Genomic DNA, 20,177 nt, shown 5'->3' with positions numbered 1-20,177 from the left:
TGCACCTAAAGCACACAATGTGATCTTTTGACTTTGCTTCGGTGGAGGTGCTCACTTGGTTGACTTCCAAGACTTCTTCTTCTTCTTCACTTGTCTTGGATTCTTCTTCAACCCTTGAGGATGTTGATGATGCTTCATCTTCCTCATCCACACTTGTGGATGGCCTTTCTTCATCCTTCTCTTCCTCGATGTTGAGTATGGCTCAACTTCCGTTGCTCCTCCTCAACTTGAGCAATTAAACTCATTTCCTTGGGTTTTTCTTCTTCTTGTGTAGGTTTAGGTTCTTCCCGTAGAACCATCTTCACTTTGCTCCACAAATCGTGGGCATTCTCATAGTCACCTACACGACTCATCAAGTTATTAGGTAAAATATCAATTAAAATCGATATTACCTTTGAATTTGCCTTTGACCGTGAGGTTTGCTCTCCGTCCAATATCGCGGTCGGAGTTTCTTCACTTTCTTATCCTTCGGGACTTCGAACGGATCATTTACCACCATCATGGTGTCCCAATCCGTGTTGAAGAAGATCTCCATCTTCATCATCCAATAGGTGATGTCCCCAAGGCTTCCTCCTTCAAACTTTGGAGGTTCAATCAAGCCGGTCATCTTCTTGTATTTGCTCTTCTCGGCGATTAGTCCGGTGAAGTGCGACCTTAGCTCTGATACCACTTGTTGGGGATCGGACGGTCGGCTTGAAGGGGGGTTGGATAGACGGCGCCCCCAAATCGATTGATCTTCCTACACTTGTTAGTATGCGCAGCGGAATATACAAAACAAACAAGCTAAAGGAAATTAAACTAAAGACAAGAAAAAATGCAAACCAAGCTACATGATCATTTACGTGGTTTGGAGATAAAGCTCCTACTCCACGGCGTGTCCTTGAGGTGGGCGATCTCTATCCGTCGATGGATTACTCCCCGGAAGACCTCCAGCAAGATCACGTAGTTCCTTGTGGGTGGAGAAACCTCACCACAACTCCAACCAAGACTTCTTGGCACACAAAGATCTCTTGAGCACATAAGACTAGTAATTAAACTTTAACCAAGTCCAATTTTGTCAACTATAACCAAGCTACCAAGCTTTGGTTATATAGGTTGCAGGTTGAAAACCCCGCCTACCAGTCGATTGCCAAAACATGCAGTCGACTACCCTCTGTGGAAATTCGACCGTTACATCCCAACAGCTCGATACCAGTCGACTGCTAAAACTTGCAGTCGACTGGTGTAGTCGACTGCTAAAACATGCAGTCGACTGATCCACACTGACCGAACGAACAGAACCATCCTGTTCGCACCCAGCCGGCTGCGCGGTCGACTGCACCAGTCGACTGCTAAAACATACAGTCGACTGCTACAGAAACGCTACAGTATTGCTACAGTAACGCTATAGTAAAACCCTAAAACTATGATTTTACTCTGAGTACAATCTCTCGTGCACTCGTACCCTCACCCTTATGACTCACTTGATGCTTCTTTGTAGCCTTGACCTCTTGCCTTCAAGCGTATTTCCTTTAGCTCTCATCCCTCATATGCATTCAAGCTCGTGTCTAGTCCTCAATGTCATTCTTCGCGTATGTCTCGAAGTCGCTTCCCTCAGCCCTTGTCCTTGCTGTCTTGTGCACGGTCCCTCGGATGCTTCATCCTTCATCGGACCCGAAACCATCAACCTGAGTCACATGTGTATCCTGCAAACCTACACAACTCAAATACACATATCAAATACAAGGGTGAACCTAACTTAAACCATTTGCCCAAACACCAAAACACATGGTCGCATGGACCATTGGGATTGCTCCAACAATTGTCACTTCCAACTCGAAAACATCTGCATCCTTATCGACTTCAGTGGCTAAATAATTGTAGTGAAGTCAAGGTGACAAAGTTGTTAGTACCCAGGTTGATTTTGATATGGTCAACCAAGTCAAGTTAGGTCTTATTATGTTTGATGCCATGTGTTTAACTATGCAGGAGCTTAGGAATATAAGAAGTTGACCAAAAGATGTACCAGACGAGAAGGATGATACTAAAAGTGAGCCGACAGATTCAGTGCATCTGAGGGACGAGAAGATGTGTAAGAGTACATCAATGGATGAGAAGAATGTGTGTGACGATCAAGGGATAAGAAGTCGGGAAGGCAACCTGCTTGAGGAGAAGGTCAGAGTTAGATTCGAGTAAGTTCAACTCTAATTAACTGGAGCATCACCCACGCAAAAAAAGGACTTTGGAGTTGCTAGCCCGGAGTGAAGGCACCTCCAAGGGTTTTGGAGGGGTGCCTCAAAGGATTACAAAGGTGCCCTTACGCTTGTTCGAAGGAAGGCATCCTCGGCATATGGAAGGCACCCTCGCGCCTTCACCCGAGGCACCCTCAAGTTGGTTGGAAGCGCCTCTAGTAGCCAATATGAGAGGATAAAGTCTTATCACTAGAGGATAAGCTTTTTCCTCTTGGAGGCGCCTTCAAGTGACGAACATCAACGAATATTTCATCCTAGGAGGCTATAAAAAACCTCCTGGTGCTATGAATGGAAACAACAATCATTATATTCAATTACGTAGCTCTTCTTGTACTTTTAAAGTGTGTAAGAGGCTTCTCTGCATTCAATGAAAGAGATCAACATTAGTGGACTTTCAACTACCTTGGATTAGTAACTTCTCGGTTGCAAACTAAGTAAAATTTCTGAGCCTCTTTATTTTATGTTAATTATTTTAACTGTTTAATTAATTTGATTATCCTTGATAAACAAAGCAAGAGATTTGGCAACTTATTTTTTAGGGCTATTCACCCCTCCCTCTAGCCAGCCTAACACAGATATGCAATTGGTATCAGAGCTCAACTGCTTCAGAAGGACTAACCGCTTGCTAAAGTAAGAAGACGATGATTGAACCAAGTATCTAGCTGCCAAAGTTTGAGGGAAAGTTCGCACTCTAGAAATGTCATATGGATATATTTTTTAAAAGCCAATTTTAAATTTTTTTTTTTAATAATTAAATATAATTGTATCGTACCCAAAGACCAACATAGAGAAGAAAAGGAAAAGCACTTGTGAAACAAGAAAGAGCAGAATGATTTCGTGGTAAATGGGAGAGCTGAATACCACCTACTAAGCATTCTTCCACCCCAAGAAGTTAGTCGGAAACGACTCAAAAAAGTAAATCTAGGAGAAATTCCTAGAGTTTCACAAAGGTACCTTCTAAGCCAAGCTCGCAAAATGAGACATGTTTGGAATCAACTGACAAACCTCCGACTGAAAGAATGAGAGACGGTATCTCAACTACACGTCAAACTAAAGGAATCGATAACCAGACTCACAAATTTCAAAGAAATTGTAACAAACAGAGACTCCCTAAGGTATGCTCTTAATGCTTTCCCAATGACCCCAGATTAGACACCGATAATCGACTCTTACTACATCTTGAAGGATCTAGAGGTGAGTATATTAGAAAGTTTATTTTCTACATTATAACTTTATGAATCTAGATTGTTAGAGTGTATACTTAAAGTCTAGCTTTTGTATAAACATTTATTTAGAAATAAAAGAATCACATTGGTCAAAAGTCTACATTTATTTGCTAAGTGTAGTTGTTCAATTAATTTATATTGTAGATAACATGGTGTATGGTGTCACACACAGAAGATCATGTTATCGGTTCTTTATAAATTATTAACAGTTGCTCACGACTAAGATGGAAAGGAACAAACCATCGGTAAAGTCGTAGTGTAATTAGGTATTAGTCTATCTTGACTAATAAATTGCACTAGTACACTCTAAGTGTATTGAGTAGGATCATTTAAGGTAAGTTCTTTTTATACTGACTTAATAAAAGAATGAGACCTTAGTTATTATAGAAGTGTGTGCTCTTAATCCTAATATAATAACAAGCGCATATATTTAATATTTATTTCTTTAATTTATCAATAGGTGAGATTTAGTTCGATAAATCAATGGGCCATATAAGTTGGGAAATAATATTACTTATAGTGTGTGTTGTTGATTATAGAAGGAAACTGTGTCCTAGAGAGTTAGGTTGATGATGTCCCCAAGAGGAGCTCATAAGGATTGTCATGTTAAACCCTGCAGGTGGACTTAGTCTGACATGACGATAAAGTTGAGTGGTACTACTCTTGGAACTAGATATTAATTAAGTGAGTTGTTAGTAACTCATTTGAATTAATGGACATTCGATATCTTAAACACAGGGAGACTAATACACTCATAATAAGAAGGAGCCCAAAATGTAATTTAGGATTGGTGTGGTAGTTCAATAATAGTTCTTTAGTGGAATGAATTATTATTGATGAAATTAAGTTATGTGTTCGGGGTGAACACGAGATGCTTAATTTCATCGGGAGACCAAAACCAATTCCTCCTCTCAGTCCCTATCGTAGCCTCTTAATTATAGAATACTATACCCATCTATACCACCTTCTTACCCATCCTATAGGGGTCGGCCAAGCTAACTTGGAGTCCAAGCTAGGGTCGGCCAAAGGCATGGTTCATGGGTTCATGAGGTGGTCGGTCCTAGCTTGAACCCAAGCTTAGGTGGCCGACCCTATTAAAATAAAAAGTAATTTTATTTTTTAAATTTTTCTTATGTGGATTCCATGGTTTTAAAAGAGAGTTTAAAATTTAAATCTTTCCTTTTATAGATTTCTACAAAAAATTAAGAAAAGATTTGAAATCTTTCCTTATTTGTAGATTGAAAGGTAGATTTTAATTTTGAGAAAACTTTCCTTTTTAACCATGTTCATGATTTAAAAGAGAGTTTAAAAATTAAATATTCTCTTTTATTAGTTTCTACAAAAGATTAAGAAAAGATTTGATATCTTTCCTTATTTGTAGATTAAAAGGATATTTTAATTTTTAGAGATAACTTTCCTTTTTGGAAATCATCCATATGTTTAAAAGAAAGATTTTAATTTATAAAATTTCCTTTTTACAAACCACCATGAAGGGAAAAATTATTGGAGAAATTTTTTATAAATTTTCGGAAACAAATTAGGAAGTTTTAATTCTTGTGTGAATTAAACTTTTCTTGATTGGAGATTAATAGTGGCCGACCATATGGATTAAGAAAAGGATTTTAATTTTAAAATAATTAAATTTTCTTTTTCATGACAAAGGAATTAAGGAAGTTTTTATTAAAATTTCCTTACTTGCCAAGACCAAGGAATATAAAAGAGGGGGTAGAGGTGCCTTCATTGATGATAATCTCTATTCTATTTTCTCCTCTCTTTTTTTCCTTGGGTGTGGTCGGCCTCTCCTCTTTCTCTCTTCCCTTTCTTGTGACCGAAACCTCTTCATTGGTGGAGTTGCTTTGGTGGCCAGATCAAGCAAGGAGAAGAAGGAGAGAAAGGAAGCCTAGTCTCTAGCATCCCTTGGAGCATTGGTGATGGCAAAACCTATCCATCAAGAAGGACTCTTGGTGGCCGAAACCTAGAAGGAAGAAGAAGGTGTTTGGTGGTTCTCATCTCGAAAGATCATTGCCCACACAACGTCCGAGGTTAGAAGAGGAATACGGTAGAAGATCAAGAGGTCATTAAAGTTCACAAAGAAAGGCATTACTAGTATTTATTTTCCGCATCATGCTAGTTTATTTCTTTGTAAGAATTCCAAACACAAGAGGCAATTAGATCTAGTTTTCGAATTTATTTTCGAGTTTGTGTTTTTTTTTACTTTGTCGAATTTGTGATTCGATTGTTCTTTTCGGTTAACCTAGAGTTATTTAAGGAAATTAAATATTAGTTTTCCTTAAAAGGCTTTATCTAGGCGGTGGTGGTTGCTCCCGTATCCAAGAAGGCTATGTGCCTCGTCATGCAGTCCTGGAAGCCAATTTTGGAAATTAATATTTAATGGAATTAATAACATAGGTGGATTTGAATCAATAGTATTAAGTTCCGCTTGCGATTCAAATCTAAACTATTAAGAACAGATAAGTTAAATTTGGAATCAATGATGTTAAGTTCCATCTGCGATTCCTAATTTAACTTCTAAAGAACACAATAGGTTATTTAAGGAAAGGTTCGACACTTGTACAAAATTTTTGTACAATGGAGCCGGTACGGTTTTCCTAGGACTACCAACAATTGGTATCAGTGCTAGGGTTTGCCTCTGTGTGTTTGGTTTTCAAATAGATTATGCACATGTCATACATAATTTAGGCAGGATAATAGTAGGATGTGCTAACTTTGTGGTTGCAGGCTCCAACTATTATGACATTTAGATATTGTGTGTGATTGGACCCTTGGACATGTCAAGGGCATTATTTTGTGTGTGCATGATTGTATGTAACTAATACAGCAGGAGCTATATTAGCCCTAGGTTTTTAGAATTTTATTTTCGATCTAGATTTCATGTACAATCCCTTGTAGAATATAGGATCGACATATGTAAAATTCTATTTTTGTCGCGGATCGGATGCTTACGAGGCGTGGTACTTTTGAAGCACCAGAGGCGCAGCGGAATAAGAAGCAAGATAGATGTGACAACTCAACCTGATGGCGGTGGCTAAAGATGGCAACAGCTAGGGTTGGAGCACACGGAGGACAGTGATGAAAATGCTATGATAGTTGGAAAATTAATTTCTAAATTTATTGTTTTTATTTACTGTGTGTGTGCATGTGTTATATGCTAACATAGGTTAAAATCCTCATTTTAAATAACTAAGTGAGAGAGAGATTTTATATAAATCTCACGGTCTCTATTACTGGTTTGTAAGTGATGCAACAAGCTTGCGTGTTGGCTCTGAGTGCCTCCCTCCACAACGGATGAGTTTATTTGTGGATCACTAGATCAAACTTCCTTAATGGATGGTTATAGGAAATTATTTAGGATGTGTGTGATCTTCTCCAACTGAAGGGACACAATTCTATTTAATAGACTTAGTATTAAAGTAATGGTATACACTTAGATGCATCTAACAGTATCCTCCCCAACAGAGTCACTGCTATTACTTGTGTGACCAAAAGGAAACCAACTATTAATTTGTCATAAAATTAGGTTGACAAGATAATAAAATTAATGGGTTAAAACCCCTCTTATAAATGATTGATTTTGTATACGTCCACACTAACGTGGCATACAAAATTAACGGTGTTTGAGATAATTTTATTTGTCATAAAGTCAGCTTGACTAGGTAGTTAATGGGTAAAATCCTCCTCTTACAAATGTTGATTTTGTATACGTCCACACTAACGTGGTATGCAAAATTCACGGTGTTTTGAGGTGTTGGTAAATTTAAATAGTATTGTTAGAGAAATCAATATTATTTTAAATTTAGAGTCTTGACCAAATATTTGATTAAAGATAGACCAACTATTAATTTTATTTGTCATAAGTTGACAAGATAATAAAATTAATGGATAAAATCTCCTTTTAGAATTTTTATACGTCCACACTATCGTGGCATACAAAATTCACGAGGATTTTGAGATGTTGGTCTTGACCAAATATTTTTGTGATTCTTAAGATTTCAAATGTTAATCAATCCCCTAGTTGTTATACTATAGAATAGACTTAGTAGTCTCAATTGTAATAATTGGAAAACTTGGACATTAAGGTAGATTGTCCTCTCAGAATTGAGAACAATAACGGTATATTTTATTAGTTGTTGAAACATATTTAGTGGTGTTATCTACCGGTATCTGGTGTGTAGATACATGAACCACTGATCATGTCTGCAATTCATTGCAGGGGTTCCAGGAAACCCGACAACTATATAAATCACCGTCCACATGGGGACTGCTATAAAAGTAGCAGCTGTTGCAGTGGGAGATGTTTATCCTTTAATAGGAATAAAAAGTGGATTTTGAGAAAATTGTCTTTACATACCAAGTTTAGAAAGAACTTGATTTCAGGGGGTGTTTGGTTGATGGGTTTGGGAATGAGGAAATGGAATGATAGTAAAAGATAGTGTTTGGATTGTGGGTTTAGGAATGATATTTTGGGAATGATTACTAGATTTATGGGAATCAACCAAACTCATATAACTTGATGGGTTTCATTTCCATTCCTATTCCCATTCCACCCTACTATCAAATCCATACCCATAGTGATTTCCATCATTTAACCAAACGCCCCCTCAGTTTCTAAACTATCAAAGAATAGATATTCTGTCTATTTTGATAACAAACTTGTTATCAAGAAAAATAGGGAACCTTTGAGATAAACACCTGCTAAGCATACTTCCACCCTCTTGGAGCTACACGAAGGAACATCCAAAGCAAAGCTCGCTAGATGGGACTTGCTCTGAAATCAAATCAGCAACCTCCGGATAGAGGAAGATGAATAAGTTGCTCATCTATATGGAAGAATTAAGGAGCTAATCACTGGATTAATGAACCTTTGAGAAACGGTAACTAATCGGGACTCGCAAAGGTATGCTTTAAATGCGTTTTCAAGAACACCATAATGGACATTTATAGTAGACTCCTACTACATCTCCAAAGATCTTGAGGTAAGTTCACTAGAAAATCTTTTTTCTACTTTCGAATTACACAAGTTTCGGTGTACATGTAAAGAAAGGGATCAAATCAAAATCTAGCACTACAAACCCAGAAGAGTAGATCAAATTCAAACTCATCAATTGATGAAGATGAAGTAGCCTTCATGGTAAAAAAAATCTCTAAGTATTTTAAATCTAATAAACTTAATAAGTCGCGGGCCAAGAAGTTTGTTCCGGGAAAACAGAAAGTAAGATGCTATAACTATCAAGAAGAAGGGCACATCAAATATGATTGCTCGAAATTGAAAAAGAAGGAGAAAAAATAAAAGGTCAAGCAAACCAAAGCACAAAAATCTGAAGGCAATGTAGGATGAGTCATCATCGGAGTCCGAACTAGAGGAATATGTTGGACTAGCACTCATAGTGAGTCACCAAGAGGAAAGTATCGATGAAGGAGAAGCTACATCTGAGGAAAATAGTAATGAAGGGGGAGCATCCAACCTCAAACATGATATGATAAGTAAGGCATGTCTTCTAACTCCTGATCAACTTCATTCTGGAATAACATTAATGTGTAAATACTTATGTAAGCTAAAATTTAAGAATAATAAATTAAAAAAAATGTTGAATTGAATAGAAAATTAGCTAAAGCATGTGCACTAGAATTATTTGATAGAATTAAAAATGAAAATGAAAAATTAAAAAAAAAAATAGAATCACTCAAACAAAATTCTGCATGCTCAAATACCTCTCAATATTCAAAAGTTAGATATAATAGTAGGCTTAATTAATATTTAAGATTTCACAATAGCCAAATTACAAAAGTAGCTAGAAATTATATTTCTAAAAATTATTTGATAAATTCAGTAGGTAAAAATTTGTATTCGATCTCCAAATCATGCTTAGTATAATTAAATTAAATTTATGCATGCTTTCAAATTTAATATGCTTTATTTTCCACATTGTTTAAAAATTAATTATTTAGCTTTCCTACTATTCTTATTTCATATTGAAAATTTTTACTGATGATTTAATCTACAAACAGAAAATTTTTTATTTTTTTTACCATTAAGTTATTTTCTATGAATTTATTAACGAAAATGGTGTTTTATTTTTGAAAATTTTTATTTTTTTTGATAAAACATGATATTTTCTATTATATAAAAATATTTGACATTTTTTCAAATTTTATCGTAATTATCACCAATTAACTTCCGAAAAGTTAATTTTTAATATTAAAAATTTATTAAAATAGAAATTTGGGAACTTTGATTTTTTTTTTGTATTAGACAATCTGTTTTCCATATCCATAAAAATTAACAGAATTTCCAGAGTTAGAAAAATATTTTTAGAAATATTTATCTTCAAAATTTTGATTATTCTAATAAAATAAATCAATTATGTTCGATAAATAATTTTTTTTGTGGGAAAATTTTTTCTACTAATATAAGTTATTCTGTTTAAGTTTGACAAAAAAAATTTAGGGTTTTTTAAAACTGAGAAGTCATTTTTAAATTATTTTAATCAAAATAGAAGAGTAATTAGTAAAATAGAATATTTTTGACAATTATTTTTGAAAAAATACTAATCGACTAGTAATTCTTGTAATATACCCTAGAAAATTATTTCAAAATTTTCTAATTATTTTTTTTATTTTTTTTTAATTTTTTATGTGATCAAAGAAGAAAAATAGGTACAAGTTAAAGGGGAGTTGAGGATAAATATTTTACAATTTTAGAATTTTTATCCTTGTATTTAACTTCATTGTATTGTAACTTTTTGTTATAATTGAAATTTACTTTATATAATCATATTATTTCATTTTATTTAATCCTAACTTTCACTTGGGTTGATGCACATCAAAAAGGAGGAGATTGTAAATACCTCGGCTACATCCGAAAGGTGTAATTCCTGAGCTAGTTAACTAATGTGGTCCTGGTGTCCAAGTCGGAAAATAAATGTAGGGTATGTATCGACTTCTGAAACCTCAACAAAGCATGCCCCAAGAATTACTACCCTTTGCCGAGAATTGATCAAATAGTATATTTGACTTCTGGTTATGAACTAATTTGCATGTTGGACACCAATCAGGGGTACCATCAAGTACCGCTCGTCAAGGATGATCAGAAGATGGTTAGCTTTATGACTACTGAGGGCACTTACTACTATAATGTTATGTCATTCAGATTAAAAAATATAGATGCTACTTACCAATGACTTATGAATAAAGTGTTCCGAAAGTAGATCGCGCGAAATATGGAGATTTATGTGGATGACATCCTTATTATGTCCCTCAAGGCGACCAACTTGTGCATCGATGTGGAAGAGACCTACCAGACTTTAAGGAGATACAGACTAAAGCTCAACTCCAGTAAATATTTGTTCAAAGCAAAGAGTGGTGAGATATATCGTGACTGAGTGAGGGATCGAAGCCAACCTGAGCAAAATGCAAGCCCTCCAAGACATGACTCCCTCGTGCAATATGAAGGAGGAGCAAAAATTGACCGGTTGGTTCACAGCCCTGTCTCGTTTCATCTCCTAATCGGTCGATCGAAGCTTGCTTTTTTTTTCAAGATCCTCTGTCGGGCGACCAAATTCTAGTGGGATGCTGACTGGGACAAAGCTTTCAAGGAGTTAAAAAATTACTTGTCTGCCCTGCCTATACTTTCTAAGCCAGTGGTAGGCGAACCTTTATGGGTGTACTTGTCAGCCAATAAGAATGCAGTCGAACCAGTGACACACTCTAACTTAGCTTCTGGATAATTTATACTAGTTAGGGTGCCTAAACCAACTCCGGACACCCGTCCGGGTGAAGCTGGCCTGGGCACCCAGACCAACTCCGAGCACCCGGAGTCCGAGCGCCTAAATTCCTTTCGAGCACCTGGACAACTCTTTTTCACCCTTCTTTTTCCTATAAAAAAGAGTTAGTCCAGAAAATTATAATATGTTTATCCTGCAAAATAAAATTATCACAATAAGGTAGTAGTATCTTGTATTCCCGAGACCAGGATCTAGTCAAGGTCTCAGCTTAGGTTTCCCAAATAGACCTAAGCTGAATCGATGCCTATTGTTCCCTTAACTAGGAATGTGTCCTCATTGGATCTCTCCTCCGGTTGCTTACCTTCACTTACCAATTGCAAACTTCTGGTCCCTTGACCCACCAAGACTTCCTGCCAGATTTCAACTAATCTAGATTTCCTCTTGCTAGATTTCAACCGATTTGAACTTCGTGCTGGCTATCAACCTAGCTGGACTTCTTTCTATCATATCTCAACCAATCTGTACTTCATGCTAGTTATCAACCTAGCTGGACTTTAGCATAGTATTTTGGTCCTCTAAACCCATCAAGTCTTGTACACTTGGTAGAAAAGTTAGACAAACAATACATTTAACTTTAACCTATTTGTCATACATCAAAACCTGGTTATCAGTGCAGCCTGTACCAACGTTATCAGTGCAGCCTGTACCAACGTTATCAGCACAACCTGCACCAACATTATCAGCCCCTAATGATGGGTGAATATTTAGGGTCAACTGATATTGAGGATCATCTTCTCAAGTTTGATAACACCGCCCTACTACATCAATATACAGACGGTGTAAATGTCGAGTGTTTCCTACCACACTCACTGGCTCGTCACAAAGATGGTTTGAGCGATTGCCAGCAGACTCTATCTATTTTAAAGATTTTCGTAAAGTTTTCTTTCATCATTTCACTAGCAATCATCATTACCGGAAGACTCTCCTGAGCCTTTTTTTCACTTAAATAAGGGTCCAAGAAGACACTCGGAGCCTATATAAAAAAAATTCAATCATGTGGCTATGGATGTCCCTTCAGCCACCACTGAGATTCTAGTGAGTGCCTTCTCTCAATGCCTTATCAATATGAGTTCTTTTGTTCCTTAATTAGAAGACCTCCAAGGAACTCTGACCATCTCCTTCACCGGGCAACTGAGTTCATTAATGTCGAGGAAGCGCAAGCCACCCGAAAGAAGGAAGTCACCACATCTGCTGTGGTTCCAGCACCCGAGTGCCAACCCTTACCGGCTCCGCCACATAAAGAACCTCGGACGGTCCTCAGCCTCATCAACAAGAACCATAGCCCTAGGCCATGCAGCATGTGGAGGTCGAGCGGGAAAGATATCATGAGACCCCTTAAGGAGCCCTACGACGGTGGTGCACATACCACCGATCGTCTATGCATGACACCCAAGATTGTTATAATCTAGCCAATCGCCAGAATAGAAATCAAAGATCCACCAACGCACCTCATCACCCAACCGTTGCCCTTATCAATGACTGTGCGGCTTGCCCAACACGGCAAGAGGAGAATTGTAATAATGTCACCACCAGCAGACCAGGCACAAGCTCTCGCCCGGGTCCATCAAGAGCTCCCAACACGGCAAGAGGAGAACCGTAATAATGCTGCCCGGGGCAATATCAGCATGATAGTTGGGGGCCCAACCGATAGAGATTCCAATCGAGCAAGAAAGTCACACGCCCACCGATTGGAGATCCACACAGTCGGCTACAGTATAGAGCAGGCGACCAAGCCTGAAATCAGCTTCGGGCCTAAAGATTTGACTGCATGTAGGAGCTTGTGTATTTGATCCTTGTATCTAAGTATGCAGGAGCTTAGAAACACAAGAAGTCGAGTGAAAGACGTAGCTAGCAAGAAGAGTGACACGGGAAGGGAGCTGACGAGGTCAGTGCATCTGAGGGACAAGGTGTTGTAGAAGAATACACCGGTAGACAAGAAGGGCATGCACGATGTTCGAGGAACGAGAAGTCGGGGAGGAAGTATGCTCAAGGAGAATGTCAGAGTTGGATTTGGGTGAACTCAACTCTGGTTAGCTAGAGCATCACCCATGCGAAGAGATCAACTAAGGAGTTGATCTGCCTTATGGAAGGCACCTTCCATAGCTTGGAAGGCGCCTTCGATGAACAATGTCAAAGGCGTCTTTGAGCCTATAGAAGGCCCCTTCTAGTGTTTGTTAGTCAAAGATAAAGTTTTATCTTCGACGATAAAATTTATCTGATTGAAGGCGCCTTGAACTCTATTAAAAACGCCTTCCATCTTCGGATAGAATTTTTCGAAGGCTATAAAAAGACCCTCGGAGGTAGAAAATATTCAACAACTCCTGTATTCATTTTCTAACATATTTCTGAGCATTCAACGAGTGTAAAAAACTTCTCAGCTTTCAACGAAAAAGACTTTATAGTGTTTTCATTTGCCTTGGACTAACAACCACCTAGGTTATAACCAAGTAATTCTTCCGCCTATTTTTATTTTATTAGTTGTTCAATTACTTTAATTTAATTGTGTTATCTAACAAAGTCCAAAGATCGAGAAAATATTATATTTTATTTTATAAGTAATTCACCCTCTCTTACAAGCCACATCAGGGCTAACAATTGCTTAGCATTGATTGGCTAAGCAATCTTTCAACCTTTGTTGGGTAGTAAGCTTTATATTCTATCATGTTGGTTAGCTAACTTAAGATAATCTATTGTAGCAAAAAGGTGGAATCCACCACCCCAGCGATCCCACACGGTCGGCCCCACGACCATCTATGAGGAGGTAAATCGGGAAGCTGTAGTTGACTAGTGCGGGGAGGACTTTTTTCTCGGCTTTACTGAGATTCGAACCCTTGCCCTATTATAGTAATTCTACCAGCACTAGCTGACTTAACCTTGTCCCAGTAGCAACTTAAGACAATCTAAAAATGACTAATCGGTAACGTTGAGTCTGGGGTGACTGGCCCGGCCCCACGGAAGTTTTCTATCGGCCACCAGGATAAATCGGAAAGTGCTCACAGTGGGCAGCCCAGGAATCTAGTATTTTTTAGTTACATGTTTTATTTAGAGAAAAATTTTTTATAAATTTATTATAACTGAGATTTAAGCTACAAATATTTAGATGACAACATAAATATCTGCCGCTGCACACTTTAAAGTTTATGGCAAGATGTCTGTAAACTTCTACATTTACATTATTTAAATAACTTTATCATCTCTCCTACTTCCATGCTGATCAAGGCTGAGTTTTTCTGAATATATATTACATTTGCTCTAATTATATTTTGTTTCTGAATATTCCTTGCACTGGTAGATGTCGGTCATATGTAGAAGTTTTAGAGGTTTTCATGTATTAGAAAGCAAGTTTTTTATTTGATGTTTTTAAAAAAAAAAAAAATCTATTTTCAACTTAGAAGAAGCTACTCTACAGATCTTATGATGTTTTATCAATTTTGTGACATTGTAAATATACTATAGTGAATATTTATCATTCTAAATTTTTTATTTTGTACAAATTATTAAAAAAACTAAATGTTGCATAGTTCATGTTAAAGGTTGTTTAACAAAATAAATCTAGTTGAAGGATTATGTATAACATAGTTTCACCAAGAAACTTCAAGGGGAAGGTCCATAGTAATGTAGAGGAAGATGAGAGCCGTAGGACGGCGGTGGCCACTGGACGAGGGTGCCAAGAACCGCTGGTGCCGCTCTGCCACCGCAACAAAATATCATCAGGAGGCCGAGGTGGCAGGTCACAGCATCTGCGGCGCCACTGGCTGTGAGCTGGAACCTACGCCCAGAAGAATGAAATACCACTGGTGGCGCCGGTGGTGCACGGCTGCTGCCGTGCCACACTGCCAACCAAAGGACTGGCATCCAGCCACCTGCGCTCGGCGCTGTAGGATTAAACCGGAAGGCTCCGGCCTATTTCTCAGCCAGCCGGTTCACACGATAACCCAAGAATTGACTCTCCTTGCACAAAAAACCATTGTAAAACCTTAATATTTGGAACTCAACTCTAATTTTCCAGAAGGATTTAGAATAAAAGAGAAAAGAGTTCAGCCAACTTTGGAACAAAAAAAAATATCAACGATTAAAAACCATTGAAACACAGTATAGAGGTCTGGTTCCCAATTCAAGGAGACGGAATCTAAAGAAGTAGCTAATCGCATCGTTTCTGATCAAGTTTCTTGTTCTTCATGCAATTCTACACAAACATTAATCGAAGAGATCGAGGTAACATATAGGACCTCAAGAAAGAATATAATACCATCAAAAGTTGTTTTCACCAGCAGAACGACCAAGGCATTGCCAAAAGCACCTGATAAATCGATGGAACAAATCAATCTATTCTTTCAGAAAGATAGCTCGCAAGGGAATCGATCGGCCTTTGACTATTTAATTTTCTCCTCTCATCGCCACATCTTATCTTGATCCTGACAAGGTAGTCCGCTGCTATCCATGCAAAACTAAGTCGTGCGGGCACCAACTCCCAATCAGGCTCATTTAGTTCGAGCGACTTCTTAACCCACCGAGGATGATAAGTCACTTGGTACCATGCTGAAGCCTTCCGTTCGTAAAGCACTCCTTTTTCTGCGTCTGTTAGTTGAAGAAAATCAGGGTCCATGGTGTCGAAAGCATGTCGGTGCTCCTTGTGAAGAGAAGAATATGCATTCTTCAGGCGCTCCTTCAACTCACCCTGCTTCCTGCTATTGAATTTAGGCAATGACCATATGTGACCTGTAACAACCTCCCCTTCTGAGCTAACTCTATACTGAGCCAACAATGCATTCAGACGACGCTCGTATACAACCTTGTCCTGCCATGCATCAGCAAGATAATCTGAAGATCCAACAACCTCGAGATCCACATCATAGGGTAAATCCTCGACCATGCAAGCAGTTTCAGATGAGTCAATATCATCTGTGACATCTTTAATCTTGCGATATAACTTTCCTAATACCTTTTCTGACTTGTAGGATATGTAACCATCCTTGCCCATGAAGTCAGGATAGCACTTAGGTTTAAGGGTAGGAGGCAGAGTAACCATTTTTCCTGTCTTCGGGAAATCTACGGCTATAGCAGCGAGCTCAGCCAGCTTAAGGCAATTCTCATCGAATGCTCCATATTCACTACGGTCAGCATGTACCACATGAGCATTGCAAATAACACCGAGATTCTCATTTATCATATTCTTCAAGTAAAAGTCAATAATGTCCTGTAGGAAAAATGTTTGAAAGAACATTGGTCAAATTCTACATAAAACTACTATTGGAATATCAACAATTTGCAATAGGAAATAATTCAAATTATATATATATATATTAGAGAACTTTTCCTCAAGTAGTGAAATTGTAGAGATTTAGCTATCTTTTCCTCTTATGTTCACTGATATATATATATATATATATATATATATATATATATATATATATAACTTCTTATCTCATGCTAAGCACATTAGATGGGACAGATATTTTCGATGCTCAACTTGTTATAGAAAACCATAAAGGCACAGGACGAAGATGACAAAGACACAATAATAGTGTAGCAATTTAATAGCTTGACAATGTGATGTTTGGGTTAATTTTCGATATAGTTTACTGAACTAAAGTTAATGACAATAAGAGACATATTAAAAGATATAATTGGTAATGATCTTCTTGTGAGACTACCTATAAAAGACAAAGTTGGTGACAAACTACAAAGGATTTGTATAATCTTCTTGTATTCTCATCCATCTTAATTATTCTCCCAATTCTTTTCTTATTATTAAAACTGTATTACAACAACAAATTAAAGATGAAAAAACTTCACTCTGAGTTTCAGAAAGCAGCAGCTTTGAATATTTAAAGTGCATAGTATATTCAACGTACATTGAGGTTAAAATCATATAGCTTAATACTTACTTGAGGAAAGATTTGTCGTGGTAAATTTCTGACTTCAGCAGGGGTGTAATCCATAGCAATCGAGCTCTTTTTGCTTGGGGGTATAAGATCTTGATCCCATGTAACAAAATAGAGATCGCCATCCAAGTCACTTCCAGATGCTTCATTGGTGTGAGGCCTGTCCCCTTTTTGAGGGAATACTAAACAATCAGAAAGATGATGCAATGAAGGCACATCAACAGCCTCAAGGATCCTAATATCTCCAGGATGAAGACATGGATTCTTGGCCATGGCCACGGTACCCACAATGACTTGCCTATTCTTCTGTGGAGCTGAAAATCTTGAACCATGCTTTGAAAAACAATTTTCAAGCGAAAGGCTTGAGGTCTGAATAAAGCATTGCCCTTGTTCAAGGATCCCAAGTTCATCAAGGCAGCCCATCAACCACCTGGCTTTCGAGACAAAGATTCTTGTTTTTGCTAAAAGATCACCTAGCTGAGATGATCTAACGCATGAGATCATAGCCTTTAAGTGAGGTTCAGTTTGAGGTCTAAAACCAGCGCTCAACATCATTGCTGCAGTGCTACTTTGCTCGGTGCATGATGTTGTAAGAACCTCATATGCAACATCAGCATCCACAAGCATCTGGTTCAGTTTATGAATCATAGTTTCTTGCATTCTTTCAAAAACACTGTCCGGCACCTGTTGAGATGAAAGCAACGTGATAATCTGCCGGTTAAGAAAACCTGGCTGGATCTTAGTCCACGATACAACCTCCAACATTGTATGGTTAGACTCGAACTTATTCATGCTTGGTCTCAGTGACAGCCTGATCCCATCACCATTTCCTAGCCAAACAGCCACAACCCCTTTGCAGCCAGCATACCTAATCTGATAGGCAGAAGGTGGGTTATCAGTCAGTTGCAGTTTTTCAGCTACTTCAAGTGCGAGATCTGGTGTAATCGTCCCAATTCCATCCGAAAAGACATATTCATTCCGCACAATATCTTCAAGGTCAGGGTTTACTTCATGGGGAGGAACATTGATTGTCGCATATGTAGACGAAAAACATTGCCCCATTCTAGCAGTGCACTTAGCAACATTTCTATTAGAAAATTTTCCCATCCAATTCCTAATATTTGACACAGTTATGGTGTTGGGAACCTCTGCAAAGAACCATGCTGATCGATCCCTTAGCTGGTTTGATGAAAATGCTAAAAAGGAATATTTTCGACCACATAGTTGAAACCCATTAGTTAGAATCTGATTTACCCTCCTGAACGCAGTAGTCTTCTGAGGAAATGAGCTAGAAGTTATGTCTCTGACAATAGGTGCCACATTGTAGTTTAAAACATTATTATTCAACTGTTGCATCCCTTCATCCATAAAAGTCACCCTCAAGAATCTATCGGCAACCTCTTTATACTTCCTAAGAACCCTATTTGAGAGTTCTACCTCAGCAGGAAGACAGTATGCCTTTGTAGGAGTAATAGCAAGCCTCCTCACTTCAACAGTTTCATTAGAAGGCTGCCTGAGAAGTTTACGGTCCTTCAACAGCCAGTCCTGAACGAGCTTCAGCCTTCTTGGCGCATCAAAACTGGAGCGTTTGTATGACCAGATATTCAGTAGAGCAGATTCATTTATTATGTCACTCTGTTGCCTAAGTAAGGAAAAGAACTCCTCAGTAAGTTGATGCTGATTAACAATGCCTTTGTGCACAAGTGCATTCACTAAAAACATAGTCGAAAATTTGATTCCTTCCTTGTATTGAATACAGAAGAAAGGATCGACCGGGAGCACTCCATAATTGGGCTCATCCCTTATGATTTGTCGGTGCTTCGGTCGGACATCATCTATCCTCCTGTCTCTCAGATAGGCCAGGGATCTCTGCATCTTAACCCCAAAGCGAGGGGAGAACAAAATTCTGTATGAGTTACACCGACCAACAGCATTGCTAGGAGTAAAATCTGTTGTCCTGATCCATGGATCCTCGTCGTCTAGCAGATTATATGGAACAGACTCGTAGATGTCATCATCAGCGGTGCGGTAATACACTGACGGTGCTGAGATGAGTTGGAACTGCATTACAAAGGGGGCATTATCTTGATAGACTCTCACCTCATTGATGTCTCTCACCAAGAACTCCAGCTTGAAATTGCATTTGATCAAAGCCAAGTCCCGTGTCCCCTTGAATGAGAAAGCTGTATCCTTTGAGAAAAGGATCTTGCAGCGTCCATCAAAGGGATCAATCAAAAAATCGACTACCAAATCCGGTCCCTTCCAAGCCACCAAAAAGTCGTCCCTGCTGACTTGATTCCCAATCTCGACGCGCACATTGGAGAACTTGAAGGGATCACTGGTTCTCCTCCTGTTGACGAGCAATGAACTCTCGGTTCCCATGTTCACCCTAAGAACACGACCATTCAACACAAGCGCGTTCCTTCCGGCCGCATCCATAGCTTTCTTACCGGTTTCCGGCCGCGCAAAGTGAACGAACGCGTGCGGCACCACGCGTTCGTAATCCTCCTTCCACGAGGCTTCCCCGCCGACGGGAACATGGTAGACGGGGAACGAGTCGGGAGGCGTCCAGGAGCTCTTCACCCTGCACCGCCATATGATCCCGACCTCGTCCTCCAGGAAATCCGCGAGCTGCTTCGCAGTGACATTCGCGTCGAACCCACCGAAACCGACCTGGCTAACCGTCAGATTATCCTGCTCCTTGTGCGTCGGCGGAAGATCCATAGCGTCCAAAATGCCTCCTTCTGCCCCTAAAATGAGACGACACAATCACAGAATCTGAAACGACACACAATGGTTTCTGGCCTGCGCAAACCGATGCGATGCCGCTTTGCCAACTCCAGCGGCGATCAATCGATGGGCGGACGGATCTCCGGCGAGGCGAGGCGAGGTGACGGCTGAAGGGTTCTAAGTAGACGAGATCGGCGTGCGGCATCTGATCGAACCACACGCAACTCTATCGAATTTACTTTTCCAGAGTGGAACTGTGTACGGAATTAAGTCAGTGGATACACTTTTTTTTTTAATATTAAT

General features: G+C 38.7%; 1 protein-coding gene across 1 annotated transcript; it reads right to left on the bottom strand.

Annotated features, from left to right (window-relative positions):
* Positions 1 to 15,389: 15,389 nt before the first annotated feature.
* Positions 15,390 to 20,093, bottom strand: LOC121981082 (probable RNA-dependent RNA polymerase SHL2). The gene is made up of 2 exons (XM_042533426.1): positions 17,148 to 20,093; positions 15,390 to 16,456 (listed from the first exon to the last, which is right to left on the bottom strand). The coding sequence occupies exons 1-2, from the start codon at positions 19,866 to 19,868 to the stop codon at positions 15,581 to 15,583; spliced, it is 3,597 nt and encodes a 1,198-aa protein (XP_042389360.1). The 5' UTR covers positions 19,869 to 20,093; the 3' UTR covers positions 15,390 to 15,580.
* Positions 20,094 to 20,177: the final 84 nt, after the last annotated feature.

The sequence above is a fragment of the Zingiber officinale genome, chromosome 5A (assembly GCF_018446385.1).
Source record: "Zingiber officinale cultivar Zhangliang chromosome 5A, Zo_v1.1, whole genome shotgun sequence".
In the NCBI taxonomy this organism is placed as follows: domain Eukaryota; kingdom Viridiplantae; phylum Streptophyta; class Magnoliopsida; order Zingiberales; family Zingiberaceae; genus Zingiber; species Zingiber officinale.
The sequence above is the reverse complement of the archived record's forward strand: the minus strand, read 5'-3'. Positions and strand labels throughout refer to the sequence as shown.

Excerpts from the sequence above, each read along its gene's own strand:
- LOC121981082 (XM_042533426.1), bottom strand. The coding sequence starts at position 19,868 with ATGGATCTTCCGCCGACGCACAAGGAGCAGGATAATCTGACGGTTAGC. Across the intron at positions 16,457-17,147 it reads CACGACAAATCTTTCCTCAA|GACATTATTGACTTTTACTT; the intron begins GTAAGTATTAAG and ends TTTTTCCTACAG.